Source organism: Otolemur garnettii, unplaced genomic scaffold, assembly GCF_000181295.1.
Source record: "Otolemur garnettii isolate 467f Iridium unplaced genomic scaffold, OtoGar3 scaffold00016, whole genome shotgun sequence".
Lineage (NCBI taxonomy): Eukaryota > Metazoa > Chordata > Mammalia > Primates > Galagidae > Otolemur > Otolemur garnettii.
The window spans coordinates 7209155-7224387 of NW_003852411.1; the positions used below are offsets into that span (position 1 = coordinate 7209155).

Consider the following 15233-nt stretch of genomic DNA (forward strand, 5'->3'; position numbering starts at 1 on the left):
TGCACTGTGTGGTCTAGGGAGAAGGTGAGAGTTAAGGCACAGGCAGGTCTGGTCCATGCACTTTGTGGTCCCACTGCCCAGGTGAGCGAGTAAAGGGATGTGAAAAGTCATTCTAAGGAAGAGCAAAAGCACATTTTACCTCCCGACGTAAAGAACATAATCTATCACAGTCTTACACACACTGGCCCACCAGTTGTTTACATTTCTCACTGTAAACAAATTATTGTCTTATAATATTCTAAAATCCCATGAGTTTATTCTGTATAAATAATTGTCCTAAGGTTTTATTATTGCTAAATGTCAAAATTTCAGAACTGCAAAAACTCTAGACACACAAAGATAACGATAACCTCAAGACCATTCCATCTGACCACTTACTGTTTTGGATCTAATTATTTGAAGATTACCTGGGACAGAACTAGTCTTCCAGAGAAACTTATTACTAAACATGCAATTTTGAAATACTTTGGATTTCCCAACATTTTTTCTTTGAGTTTGTCTGCTTGTTATCTCTTGCTCTCTCTCTCTCTCTCTTTTCTCAAACTCTGTATCTTCCTCCATCCTCCCAATTTTTTTGTACGAGACCTACTTGCCAACAGAGCCCCAAAGCATTGCTTAATCTCACATTATCACTTGGAGCAACAAATAAGATTAATGCTTCAGTCGTATTTAGTGTAATACCCCAAACAAACGTCATAGATGCCACAATAATTTTAAAACTTAGGACAAGAAGGGAAAGAAAAAATGAAATTTTCCTTTTATAAAGCAAAAACATTCTATACATGAATAAACACAATTTTCCAAATGTTAAACCTGACTTTCCAGAATAAATAGATTTTATTTAAGATAAGGTTAAGAAGTAATTCCGCAGTGTTACTCACTTGATTGAAAATAAAGGGAACTTCTTTCTTCTCTCCCACTTTCATGGAAGATATGGGAAATGTTGCTGTCCCGAGAGTCTCATCCATGACATAATTGGCATCCATTAATGTGATCTAGAAGGTCAAATGTAGATAGAGCACAAGGATAAAATTTCTCACACATACTTGGAAATTATATCTAAAATCTCCACCACAGTTAAAAAATTATAAAGTTCTCCAATGATATTTAACAATCATTTGAGTTCCTCCATATTGAACGGGTAACAATATTTTTCTCTTTTCCTTTCTGATCCTACATTTGCTCAAAGATACAATTATTTTCCCATTTTCCTGATTGATTTATTCAATGATCATGTTTTTGGAAATGAAACCTTACACCTCTCTAGTTTCAAGTATGAGAAAGACATTCATGTGGACATTCCACCATTTGGGGAGAAAAAAAAATCTATTTTAGCTTATGTTAAAGGCAATTGAAAATATTTTTTACTTTGTTGTATAAACATTCTCACCTTTACAACAGAAAATATATTTTTTCCAAAGCACACAGGGAGGACAGAAGTCTTCCCAACCCACTTAACTCCTGCCTTTCCCGCTGGCTGCTCCTATTCCTTGGCATGAGCTATCTAGATGCTAGTTGACTATACTGCCTATGCTGACTCCAACCACCCCTGACAGAGGAGAACAACTCAAACATCTCTCAACATTAACGATGGCCATCTTACAACCAATTATTCACTTACCTCCAAAATATTTTCCTGATTAGGATCCAAAATAAATTCAAAGGTCTCATTCCACACAGGGTTTATATCATTATTGAAGTGTCTCGTTCTTTTTCTGCTGTCAGGGGTTGTAGAGATGAAAAGTTCCACGTAGGGATCTGGAGTATCAACTATGGACAGTAAACACAAATGAGAAAAGGCCAAAATGTGATTCATACTTCCTAATTTGTTCTTACTGGTATATGCTGACAGGTTACTTTCAAAGAATCTGTAGCAATGTCTTCAAAATATCTGAGATAATATATATGTAACAGTAAAACCTCATAGGCTATATACTTTTGACATGCTATGTCCCTGTCCTTCATAATAGGCCTGTGAGAGGGAGTCATTATTTGGAATTCCTCCATCCACCTAGAAGGTAGGTTGATTGAAGTCAGTATCTCAGTCTACTACTATAAGATAATAGCAGTGTCACCCAGCTATCTACACAGCCTGACCTGTGATGATGATAAGATCCTGGGTTCAATATCATTTTATTTTTCTATGTTAGAAAAGTCATACTGTTTGCTTTGTTTACCAAACAAAATTACAAATGTCGTTACGGGAATACCATTATTATCACAGGGTTACCTTGTATGGTTGTACAGGTTGCACACTGCACAACTACAAGGGGTGGCATTTACATTAATAGTCAATATCGATTTATTATAGCAATTCTAGATGTAAGTGAAGTGTCTCCCGATCAAATGGAAGCTTTTTGTAGTTCACATAAAGGCTGGCTTGAGTCAGGACATTATATATGTGCTCATTTACATAAAAATAAATACTTGCAAAGAAAGAAAATATTTACATTCCCTCTGACTATACATACACTTAACAACAAAGTAAGTGACTCAAACAGTGCAAATATTGATCACTCCCTTTTAAGTGATTCTACTAATCCTTTATTTTACAGCATTGCCCAAACTATATTTTATGGATGAAATTATACATCCGTCTTCCTATAATTCTATAAGCAACTTGAGGGCAAGGATTGTCTATTATTCATCTTTACATTTTCATGTCCTCACAACAGAAAGCAACCATCGCAATATTTAAGGGTTTCCAACTTAAAAGTATTGACTTTTCCTTTTAACATATCTTTTCCCATGTGGCCATTATAATTAATAACTATAAAAACAATAACTAAATACTGCCTAGTGGGAGCTCTGTTAAGCACTTTACATGTTAGGCTTATTTAACTCTCACATTAGCCCTGTAAGGTACACATACGACTTTATTTTAACATCTCACAGGAACTGAGACATGTAGAGCAACCTGTCCAGTATCACACAGCTAATAATTATCAGAGATAGATCTTAAACCAGGGTCTTCTAACAACAACAATCAATCTCTTAATTACATTATGTTCCTAAGTAAAATGGGTGAAATTGTAAGGTATGGATAACTATGGAAAGAGCAGTTGGACTTCAGAGTTTTGGAGAAGGGTGAAGGTGGTAGGGGGAGAGAGAAAGTGGGAGCAAGACTGGGGGTATAGGGAGAGAAGGAGGTGCAGAGGTCCACTGAAAAAAAATACAAAAGCTTGAAAATAAAAGAAAAAGAATAGTTTTTGAACCATGGATTGGTTTCAAAGAAAACTTAAAAAATACACCTTGTCCTTCATCAAAAGCTGTGGTCACATAATCCAATCAATGCCTTCATTTAGTTATTCAATGATATTCATAGTTCCTTGGTCGTCAGGTATTTTTTAAGCATGTCTTTTGTTTTTACTATAAAGTGGGAAGATTTACAAATGAGGCATCAGCATTTGGTATAGAACTTAATGAATTTTTTAGTTTGGAGCCCAGGCATCATTGGTCATGGGCAGTGGGGTCTCAAAACTAAGCCTTCAATTCAAATGCCTGAACTTCTTATAAAAACACAGACCCCTGACCTTCATCTTTTAAGATCTATAATCAGCAGATCCACAGTGGGGCTAGGAGGTATGTATTTTTAAACAGTCTAGCTGATATTGGCCTGGCGCCTGTAGCTCAGTGGCTAGGGCGCCAGCCACATACACCAGAGTTGGCAGGTTTGAATCCAGCCCAGGGCCTGCAAAACAACAATGGCAACTGCAAGCAAAAAATAGTTAGGCATTGTGGTGGGTGCCTGTAGTCCCAGCTACTTGGGAGGCTGAGGCAAGAGAATCACTTAAGCCCAAGAGTTTGAGGTTGCTGTGAGCTGTGACGCCATAGCACTCTACCCAGGGTGACAGCTTGAGACTCTGTCTCAAAAAAAAAAAAAAAAATCTAGCTGATACTGATGCAGGTCATCTTCTGGCCACACTTTTAATATCCTATATTAGAGAAAAGGAAATAGTTCTTGTCATGTCCAACTCAGTACTTACATTTCTCAACAGGACCAAAGTTGACAAACTAGAAAATAAAAGACTGAGTGGGAAGGATGGTAAGAGGAAATGGACCAAAGGAGAAAAAGCCAGGCTAGGAAGGGACTCTATCACATCTCCAGCCAGGCGGTGCCTGCTCCTTCCCTTCACCATTTTTTCTGCCATATCACCAGCACTCAGGATTGCGAAGTGGGAGTACAACTACATGTTTAAAATAGCAGGGGTAGACTATTATAAAGAAAAATATTTTTCTTCGTTCCAGTAGAAGTAAACATATTATTTTATAGGGAACTTTTAATTGACACTCAAATTCAGTAAAAAAAAAAAAAAAAGTGGAGCCCTTCATAATTCTATATGGCCAGTTCTTTCTGGGCCAATTCTTTTTTTTTTTTAATCTCTTTTCCATAAATGTTAAAACAGACAAAGCCAAGCAAAAACCAATCTAGAACACAAAACGTATGTGGGAAAGGGAGGTGTGCAGATGGTCAATATCCTTCATTCATTCAACAAATACTTGAGTGCCTACTTGATATGCCAGGAACTGTCTGTCAAGAAGGGTTTGCTTTTGATAGGAAACCAATAGTCATAGCCATATAATTTTAGAAGCAAGGTAGAAGGGAGATAAGCAGATATATTGTGCCAGTGACTCGTAATGCAGTCACCCAGATTATTACATACAAATAAGGTCAAATCGTAGGTGGGGAAATTGTATTTGGAGGCCTAATTTTCACACAAGTCTTTGAGAAAGAGGAAGGAGGAAGGTATTCTTGGACCAAACAAGAAAGAGCAAACGACAAGTAAAGTTCCATGGAAGGAACCTGATAGGAAAAGGAAAGGTCAAATTGAAGAAGCATGAGTCAATTAGTGATGTAACCATTAGCCATGTTAGACTCTCACTGGGTCACAGACTTTAACAAATTCTAAAGACTCACAAAAAGACTTTACAAGTACTGTAAAAGCAAGATGCCTACACCACATCTATATGTTAAAATACCAATAGACATTCAGAAAAACTGAATTTTATAATTCATTTTCACGTATAAATAAAGTACATATTCTAACGTGTTTGCCATGCACAGCAGAGTTTCTATTTTCCTCTTATTTCTTTAGCAAGAGATGTCAGAATTAAGATGTCAAAGGGTGCTGGACAGTGGAAAACCACTGACAGCTGCAAACTTTGATAATGTCATCTGCATCAGTGACAGTCTTCACAAGTTAAGAAACATCTGTAGCACTAGCAGACTGGGTGAAAGTTTTAAGAGGCCCATGTAAGGCTCGGAGCCTGTGGCTCAAGTGGTTAAGGCAGCAGCCATATACACCTCAGGTGACAGGTTTGAATCCAGCCCGGGCCCGCCAAACAACAATGACGGCTGCAACCAAGAAATAGCCAGGCGTGGTGGCGGGCGCCTGTAGTCCCAGCTACTCAGGAGGCTGAGGCAGGAGACTCACTTGAGCCCAGGAGTTGGAGGTTGCTGTGAGCTGTGATGCCACAGCACTCTACCCAGGGGGATAGCTTGAGGCTCTGCCTCAAAAAATAAAGAAATAAATAAGAAGCTCATTTAAGACTGGATTACAAAGATCACATCCTAGCTCACCTTCTTTGCATCATCTATAATCACCACTGGCCTGGAAGTAAGGGAAATTGGAAGTTTTGCAAATGGTCCAGTTGGATGCAAAACCTTAACCTAATGCTTTATGAAAGTTCCTAAAAAATTAATTTTTTTAATGTCAAATATAGAAGAAGAGTTTCTTCCTGTATAGCACATTTCATTTCATGTCTTGGTGACTTCATTCCTATAGGGCAACTGGGTGTTCAGTCACTGACTCAGCCTCACCTTGATTATTTTCAGTCAACAGGGGAGAAGCAAAGATGTAATATGTGAGCAGAAATTCTCTTATATCTCATCCTTTTATCTAGATCTTAGCAAACAAAAATGGCAGGGCTGTGAGACACAGATCTTTTTTTGTGCCCGTAAACATGACATGAAACTACACACACCCAGAAATTGCAGCAGAATTCCAAGTTGTGAAACTTACTCATAAACTTCAGAAGTTTAAGGAGCGCCCACCTGAAGTAAGAACAGGTCCACCGTCATTTCAGCTTTGTCCAGGTAGTATACTACGAGATTTACGAAAGTAGGATGGCAGTTTCTAAACTCCTAGTCCTATTTTAATATTCTCCATTTGCTTTCTGATTTCCACTTCACACAGTAGCAACTTAAACCCCTTGCTTGAAAGAAACATAACCAGTAATCTGTGATGACTCTTGTGATAAACAGAGGAAAACAAAAAACTACCCAAAGAGAAAATGCCCCCAAATGCATAGTCCAAATAGGTATAGACCATTTTGAGATCCACTGCCCATGACCACCATTCTAAATAGGTATAGACCAATGAAGGTGAGCTTAAAAAGTGTTGCACATAGTACAATCCACCAAATTACCTTCACTGAATCATCAGGAGTGCTTGTTAAAAATGTTAACCCCTTTAAATTTTTGATCACATTCTGCAGCATGGCTTAGAAATCTGCATTTTTGATAACTTGATAAGATTAGATGTACTTCTAATGTGCATGTTTAAAATGCAGAAGTGTAAGGCATGACATTATAATCAACTAAAGAACAATATTATAATAATATATAATAACAGAAAAGTAGAAGTATTTTGGCATTGAGAAAGCAACAGACTTACTGGCCTTCTGTCAAGTTGCTATTCTGCCCACAGACCAAATCAAGTACAATCCAGTTATTCATCTCTGACATAAAATATATATTCAGGTGGCCACATGAAAATTAATCCAAGAATAAATTAAGTGTGGATGTATCAGCTGGCAGTCTGTTCATCTGATAGTCAAGCATTTATGCTTTACACCTTACCAAAGTAAAAATGAGTACAGTAGAAACTTAAAAATTAAATAATAATTTGTTGAACAAAATAACTCTGAATATTATTCGCAAATGTAGTCATTATGTTAAAACACTGATGATTTAGTGACAATGGTAATTATACTCTCATAACTTAAAGCAGCTTTTATTTATTTATTTATTTATTTATTTTTTGAGACAGAACCTCAAGCTGTCACCCTGGGTAGAGTGCCATGGCATCACGGCTCACAGCAACCTCCAACTCCTGGGCTCAAGTGATTCTCTTGCCTCAGCATCCCAAGTAGCTGGGACTATGGTTGCCCACCACAACACCTGGCTATTTTCTGCTTGCAGCCATCATTCTTGTTTGGCAGGCTCAGGCTGGATTCGAACCCATCAGCTCAAGTGTATGTGTCTCGCACCTTAACCACCTGAGTCACAGGCGCCGAGCCTTAAAGCAACTTTTATGATTACCAATGTTTTTACTACCCATGTACTAAGCTGGCAGAGTTTCTGGAATAAACTCTAGGAATGTGTTGGTCCCACCATATATATATATGAATTTCAATAACAGTTTAGTTCTTTTTATATACATTTTCCTATCTGGAGGATAATATTCAGGAAAAGTCAGTAGATTATAAGTATACAGCTTGTTGAATTTTTATAAACTGAACTCACCCATAACACCACCACCCAGATCAGGAGTGACCAATACTCTGCCTTCTATCACCCTAGAATATTTTTGCCTGTGTTTTATCTTTATATAAATAAAATCAGTCACACAATATACATCTTGGTCTGGCTTCTCTCACTCACCATTAAGTTGGAAAGATTCATCCATCTATATCATCATGTGTCAAATAATCTGTTCCCTATTACAGATGTAAAATATACCATCGTAAGAATAGTCCAAAAAATATTTATTCATTTCATCTTTAATGGATATTTGGATTGTTTCCAGTTTGGCCTGTAACCAATGGTGCTGCTATGAACATTCTTGTACATGGCTTTGGAGCACATACATAAATATTTCTGTTGTGAATGTCTTAAAAATAAAATTACTCAGACGTGAAATTTTTATGCCATTGTATACTCTAGTGTTAATAGTTACTACAGCAGCAAGTCCTCTCCAAAATTAATATTTAATTTAACATCTGGTGGATTTTATTCACACTTTCTTGAGGACTGTGTAAGGTTGAGTATCTCTTCATATGTTTACTGGGCAGTTGGATATTCTTTTGAATGGAAGGCATAGCATAATCAAATTGCTCACCCATTTATTTTTTCCTGTCAGGTTGTCTCTATTTTATATTGATTTATAGAGTACTTTAAATATTCCGAATAAGAATCCTTTGACAGACACACATATCTTGCAAATATATTTTCTCATCTGAGGTCTATATTTTCACTACTTTAATGGTGTCTTTGATAAAAATAAATGTCTAATTTTAATCTAATACATAAATCTATTTTCTTATTAATCACACTTTTATTTTCTAATTTAGTAGCTAAGAAGACTTCAGCTACTCTTTCAAAAAATAGTCTCTACTGATTTTTTTCTTCAGAAATCTCATTTGCTTGACCTTTTCCCTTGGGTTCTAAAGTCCCCTTGGAATTAAGTTCTGTGTATGGTATGAGGTGAGGGTTGTGAATCATTTTTTCCAATATATAACCAATAGGCCCAGCATCATTACTTCCCTTAACACTTGCATCATAATATAAACCTTGCATTAAACATGTGATCATATAAATGTAAGTCTTTCTGGACTTCCATTAGTGTACTAGACCTCAACTTTTTGGCTCCACAGACCAGTTTCATGGAAGACAATTTTTCCACATAGAAGAGAGATGGGGTGGGATAGGGATGGTTTGGGGATGATACGAGCACATTATATTTATTGCACACTTTATTTCTATTATTGTTACATTGTAATACACATATATAGTGAAATAATTCTACAGCCCCCCATAATGCAGAATCAGTGGGAGCCTAAGCTTGTTTGCTTACAACTGGATAGTCCCAGCACTAGCATCACTGCCTCAACTTCCCTTCGGATCATCAGATATTAGGTTCTCATAAGGAGCACATAACCTAGATCCTGCACCTGCACAGTTTACAGTAGAGTTCATGCTCCTATAAGAATCTAATGCAGCTACTGATCTGAAAGGAGGCAGAGCTCAAGTGGTGATCTGAGCAATGGAGAGCAGCTATAAATACAGAAGAAGCTTCACAATCCCCACCCTGCTGCTCACCTCCTGCTATGTGGCCCGGGTCCTTACAGGCCACAGACTGGTACCAGTCCACACTGAAGGTCGGAGACTACAGTACTAGATCATTAGTCTGCTCAAGCTTGCCTCAACAAAAATGTCTAAGAATTTATTATTATTATATAATAAATTATGATATCAGGTAGTATAAACCCTCTAACTTTGTTCACCTTCTCCAACATCATCTTAGCAGTTACTTTACTTTAGCACATTAAAGATGTCATACTAATACTTCATGCTTCCTATCTGTACTATTGAGAAATCCACTATTGGTCTTTAGCTTGTTGAATGTGTCATTGTTGTCTTATGTTTTTAAGATTTTTTCCTTTATCTTTAGGTTACAGCAGTTTTACTAACATATGCCTAAGATTGGTACTCTTTGTATTTGTCCTTGTGTCCAAGGCATATGTTATAGATTTATATATTCTGTGGACCTGTTTTCCAGTTCACTAATTCCCTCTTCAACTATTTCCAAACTATGTTAAACTCATCTACTGAGTTTTTAACTTCAGTTATTGTATTTTTCAGTTCTGAATTTTCCATTTTAACATTTTCTATGTGTCTGGTTCCCTAGTAAAATTCTCCACGTTGGCATCTACCTTCTCAAACATATTACTCTTAGTTATTTCAAAGTCCATATCCAATACTTGTGGATCTATTCACTTCTCTTGATATCTTCTGAAATACCTGTCAATTCTTTACTTAAAGCCTGATATTTTTATTAAAAAAAAATCATGCAGAAGGTAGATTTACTTCCACAGAATGATCCATATTATTCTCTGGAAGGCAGAAAGAGTAGGACAGACCTCCTCTACTTAGTTCAAACAAAAATGAATGGATTCTAATCTCTCGTCCATTTCCATCCTATGGTTTACAAGTAAGAGTCATAGGGTGTTTATTATGCCCTTTTCCTTTATCTTTTCTTTTCTTCCTTCTTTTTTTTTTTTTTTTTTTAAGAGACAGAGTCTCACTTTATTGCCCTTGGTAGATAGCATCACAGCTCACAGCAATGTCCAACTCCTGGGTTTAGGGGATTCTCTTGCCTCAGCCTCCCAAGTAGCTAGGACTACATGCACCTGCCATAATGCCCAGCTATTTTTTGTTGCATTTTGGTCATGCCAGGTTTGAACCCATCACCCCCAGGATATGGGGCCAGCACCCTACCCACTGAGCCACAGGCACTGCCCTAGCCCCTTTTCATTTGGTTGCTCTGATCTTTATTTTTTTCTCTTAGCACCGTGAGACTGCCAATATCTTTGTCCTGTTTTTCAGATATTTGACCGCCCCCCACCCCCAATGCTTTGAGATTGCTAAAGCTCTGTTGTATTTCTGCTTTTTCACTGCTTGGCTATTTCCCACTTCTCTATCATCTCCCAAACCCACCTATGTATAGATAATGAACTGAGATAAAAAAGTTACTTACAGAATACTGGGTCCATTTTAATGGTTTCTCTTTTTTCTAAGATCCCTGACCCTGGGAGTCTCATTTACTCAGCAGCTTTTCATTCCTTCCATAGTTTTAAAAAATTAATTTAAGATATGTTTTCTAAGATGTTATTAAGGGAAATGAATGTTTTGTTATTATTTACTTCAGCATAGCCCAGTGACTATTTGGTTCTTTTTTTTTAAAAGCCCTAAAAAGGTTTAATTTAATCTTTTTTTAATTAAATAATAGCTGTGTACATTAATGTAATCATGGGGTACAATGTGCTAATTTTATACACAATCTGAAACGCTTTCAACAAACTGGTTAACATAGCCTTCACGGCATTTTCTTAGTTATTGTGTTCAGACATTTATATTTTACACCTAGTAATTGGTTCTTAATGTGGCCAAAATAATTCTAATCCTTGTTCTTTGTTTTTTCCATTCTTCACATGGCTGCCCAAACATTTACTATTTTTCTCAAGTCACCATTGGCCCTTTTCTACTCATTTGGAAGACAGAGCTCACACTTCACTTGGAAAGCAAAAAGGGAGATTTAGATATAATCTTTCAATTTTCCTTCCCTATATGTCACAACTTAAAATATGTATTTCTAATTTAAAATGTACTTATTCATCATTAAGTTCTGTTCTTTTGTCTTGGAGAAAAAAAGTATCCATACAGTCTTCTCTCAATCCCAAACCATCCCACCTTCTCTCAGATACTTCTTACTTACTAATCCCCAGAACATAATTTAATCTGTAAATCTCTCTTTGCTTCAGCTACTTATCTCAGCATATAAACAAACTAAACTAAATAGTTTATAAATATAAAACTAAATATTTTTAGTATTGAGCATACTAAAAATAGAACAAAATTTTATTAATTTTACCAAATCTCAAAATCTTTTCTCGCTTCCATCAAAGACTATGTAAAAACAAATGTAGTCTGTATCTACTGCTTCTATATCCCATTATCTCATAAGTTTCCAACTTACTGTCCTCTGCCTTCCTCTATTACCCTAATCAGGTGAGTATCCCTAACATGACCTCAGTGTCAAATTCAATGAGCTTTTTCTCAGTTTTCATTTTATCTGGCATACATACAATGTCATTGGTGCAATTATTTCCTTCTTTTGACCCAGATATAATTATTTTGTGATTCCCTACCTTTGTGATTTCTCTAAACACAAATAAAGTCTAGCAAGGCAGTGGGAGAGGGTAGGGGGGATGGGCAAAGGCAGTTGATGGGAGGCAGGAGTGGGACTGGCAGGATCTCACCTAATGTGCACAAAGTGAGGGTGTTGGCACATCCCATGGGAAAAAGGCTCAACTACAACTTGAACTTTACCTTAGAAATGAGAACAATGTAACCTAAAAAGTTGTACCCTCATATTAATTTGAAATTAAAAAATAAAGAAAGAAAGAAAGAAAGAAAGAAATATTTCCTCTGTATCTCTTACAAAACTCAATTAGAATCCTTCAAAAAGAAATGAGACCCTTAAAATTATATTGCTCATGTAGTCAAAATTAAGTTGTAAAGACATTATCACAGTTATTTAGACAATCTTATAAGCATCCAATATGCACCCCTCATTTCACATGGTACACATTAATCCTTTAGTCTAATTAATCTCAGATCTTTTGAATCAATCATCTTCAAGGTTTAAATGGCAGCTATATTTCTTTATTTCCTTAGGACTGCAAGGAGAAGGTGGTATAAACATGACAAATAGGAGGTTCTTCATTACATGTTCATGTAAACTCTACTGTTGAGTAATACATTTTGAAAAGGTTCAATCTATTAATCACTCTGAATTAATATGAATTTTCTTTAACCCTCCTTATTTCTGGTAAGCACATAATATCACTGTCTTCCTAATCTACATGTGTACATCCCACCTCTATTCTGAGATCTTAAGTTGCTCTTAAGTGCCTTGAAAATAAATCAAATACCTAGGAAATACCTCAAACTCAATATTGATAAAACAAATTTATTTTCTTTCCATATTTACTTTCCTAAAGACAAAATAAAAGCAAAGCAATACAAATCAAAAACAACTAAAAGTAAAAATGTATTATTTGTCCCTACTTTCCCATTTTATTTAATGGTACCATCATTCTACATGTCTGAGCTAGAAACATGGGTTTCATTCTCTTTTCCTCAAGGCTGTTATCTCTAAGTTTTAGATTTTCCCTTTTAAAGTGCCCCTAACTTCTAGCTCCTTAATTCCACTTCACCATCCCAGTTCAATTAGGCAGATCTTCTGATCTGGACTATTACCACAATCTCAAAATATTTTGCTTTCAAACTCTCTTCCATACTGTCACCACAATTATCTCCCTAAAACACACATTTGACCTTCATTGCCCATGATGTCAGGCCTAAACACAGTGAGTCAGACTTAGAAGGCTTAAAAGTCCATCAACAAACATCAGGTTCTCCTTCCAGTTAGTGACCCTCCTCCACCATACACTGGAACATCACTCTTGAAAGTCAACAATTAGGCCAAAATGCATCTTTGGAATCTACAAATTTCAAACATTCCACAAAAGCATACTGATGGCAGAAACATTCATTCTGTCTAAAAGAACATCACTGTACCTTTTCTTGTACATATTGTTATGTTTTTCTTGTGACATTTTAGCTGATAGCTAGAAGTTACCCAAGCTGTTGTTCTTATCCTAAGAATATCCAAAATAAGGGATCAAAGACTGTATAGTTGAGGGATAAGGGAATGAGATGTTCCCTCCATTCTTTCCTTATCTAGTTCATAGTTCCCTAGTCAACTTGTTCTGTTTCCTTATCCGGTAAAACTGGCAACTATAAACAGGTTTCCTAGAAGCTTCATCTATGTACTTCTACATAAAAAAAAAAAAAGTCAGCATGAGGTTCAACTTGCTAATTACATGTTATTATTCCTATCACATAGGTGAAGAAACTGAGACTCAGAGGCATTTAGTGAGTTGAACAAAGTGATTCAGAGGGAGGATTTTAACTCATTTTTATGAAGCCAAATGTTTTGCTCAGTCAATGTACCAATACGAATAACTCTTACTTCTTTTAGCCTCTATTAAACTGTAAATTGCATGATGGCATACCCTTCCTCTTCACTACCATATTCAAGAGACTAACATAATGTCTGAAACATTTTAAGAACATGATACATATTAGTAAATGAACAGATGATGAACTAACCCTGAGTTATACTGTGGAAGAGGCGACCCTTATCATGGGCACAACAATCTTCCCTCCAAATTCTTTTTACTCTTTGGTAATACGTTTAATATATCTCAACTCTTGTTTTGTCCTAATCCCTTCATTTGTATGCTAATATAAATCAATTTCAGTAATTTCTTCTAAGTGTATTTGTATTTAATCTTTACTTCCAAATATCGAATTTAAAAATTCCTGAATCTCAGCTGACATCCCTTAATAATAATTCCAAGGACTAGCTAGAGTATTGGGGACCTCATTTACAAGAAGCAACCCCTGCTTCCTTCAGGACGGGTTCAAATTTGGAATTATTATAGCTATAAGCTGCTGAAAGGCAATCTGTGGGAACTGTGGGAAATACCAAAACTGGAAAAGTTAGCAAAGAATTCAATGATCTAGTAAACAGAACTTTGGTTGTAATTGTATAAATATGTTGGGGAGAAAAGAACAAAGCCCTTAAAATAACTTTACCATTGTCTAGGAACTCAAGTAAATATAGAACACCTTTTCTCATCTGAAATTACAGTGTAGTTTTAATAACACTATTTTGAAATCCCTGTTCGGAGTCAGAATCTCCAATTTGAACTCTGTCACGCATCTCACTTTTTCCCAGTCTCAGAACATATAAAAAGCACTTTCTAGGATCACATGTTTCCTTTTGCAAAGACACACGAAACTATCAGAAAGTACCATCAGCCAAATGGGTGTCAGGGAGATAGCTCAACAGCAGTGATATCTAGAATAGCATCTCCAGACACTGCCCAAAGTGTCAGCAAGATAGCTCAATAGCATCTGACTCGGAACATGCTGTACTAATAGTTGTTTTAGTGTGTGACTGCAACAGACTGCCATCTGGCTACAGTTAAAATGTTTTATTTCAAAGAATGCTGATATCCCTAGGAAAACAGAGAAAAATATATGCTAAAATGGCCCAAAGAAAGCTCAAGGTAGAGGTAAACAGAGTTGAATTTTCTGTTGTTGTCTGCATTGTCATTTTACATAAATCTCCATGATATCTTCTTGGAAGGAAACAAAAATATTTTGTAATCAGTACCCATGCTTGGCATAGTTTAAATGTTTATAGTCCAGGGATATTTCTTGGGATCTATTTAGACTGCATAGAAAGAGTAATTCTCTAGCAGTTCTTATGTAGCATCATAAAGTATATTGATATATTCATATTTTTCATTTTAGCTATATAGATTTAGCTGTATATTAATTCCACTATACTGATAATCAGTATATTTTAATGAAATAATTTAAATAACATTCCAGAAAAAATTACGTTTAGTTAGTGGATAAGGATAATCCAAACCTATGGCAAAATGAAATAACAACCTTGAGACTTATGACTATGGAAAAGAAATGTTAAAGAAATATAACCCAGAGTAGAAAAACTGTAGGGTGGTACCCATAGCTCAGTGGGTAGGGCACTGGCCACATACACCCAGGCTGGCAGGTTCAAACCTGGCCT

The 15233-nt window shown here is 36.2% G+C and overlaps 1 protein-coding gene across 1 annotated transcript in view; it reads right to left on the reverse strand.

The window, feature by feature from the left end:
- Nucleotides 1-15233, reverse strand: part of PLA2G4A (phospholipase A2 group IVA) — a 156894-nt gene that overhangs the window by 84620 nt on the left and 57041 nt on the right. The window contains exons 4-5 of the mRNA XM_023510771.1: nt 1622-1770; nt 882-995 (exon numbers count right to left, since the gene is read on the reverse strand). Of these exons, the coding sequence (XP_023366539.1) occupies nt 882-995; nt 1622-1770 (263 nt within the window). The remainder of the gene's footprint in view (nt 1-881; nt 996-1621; nt 1771-15233) is intronic.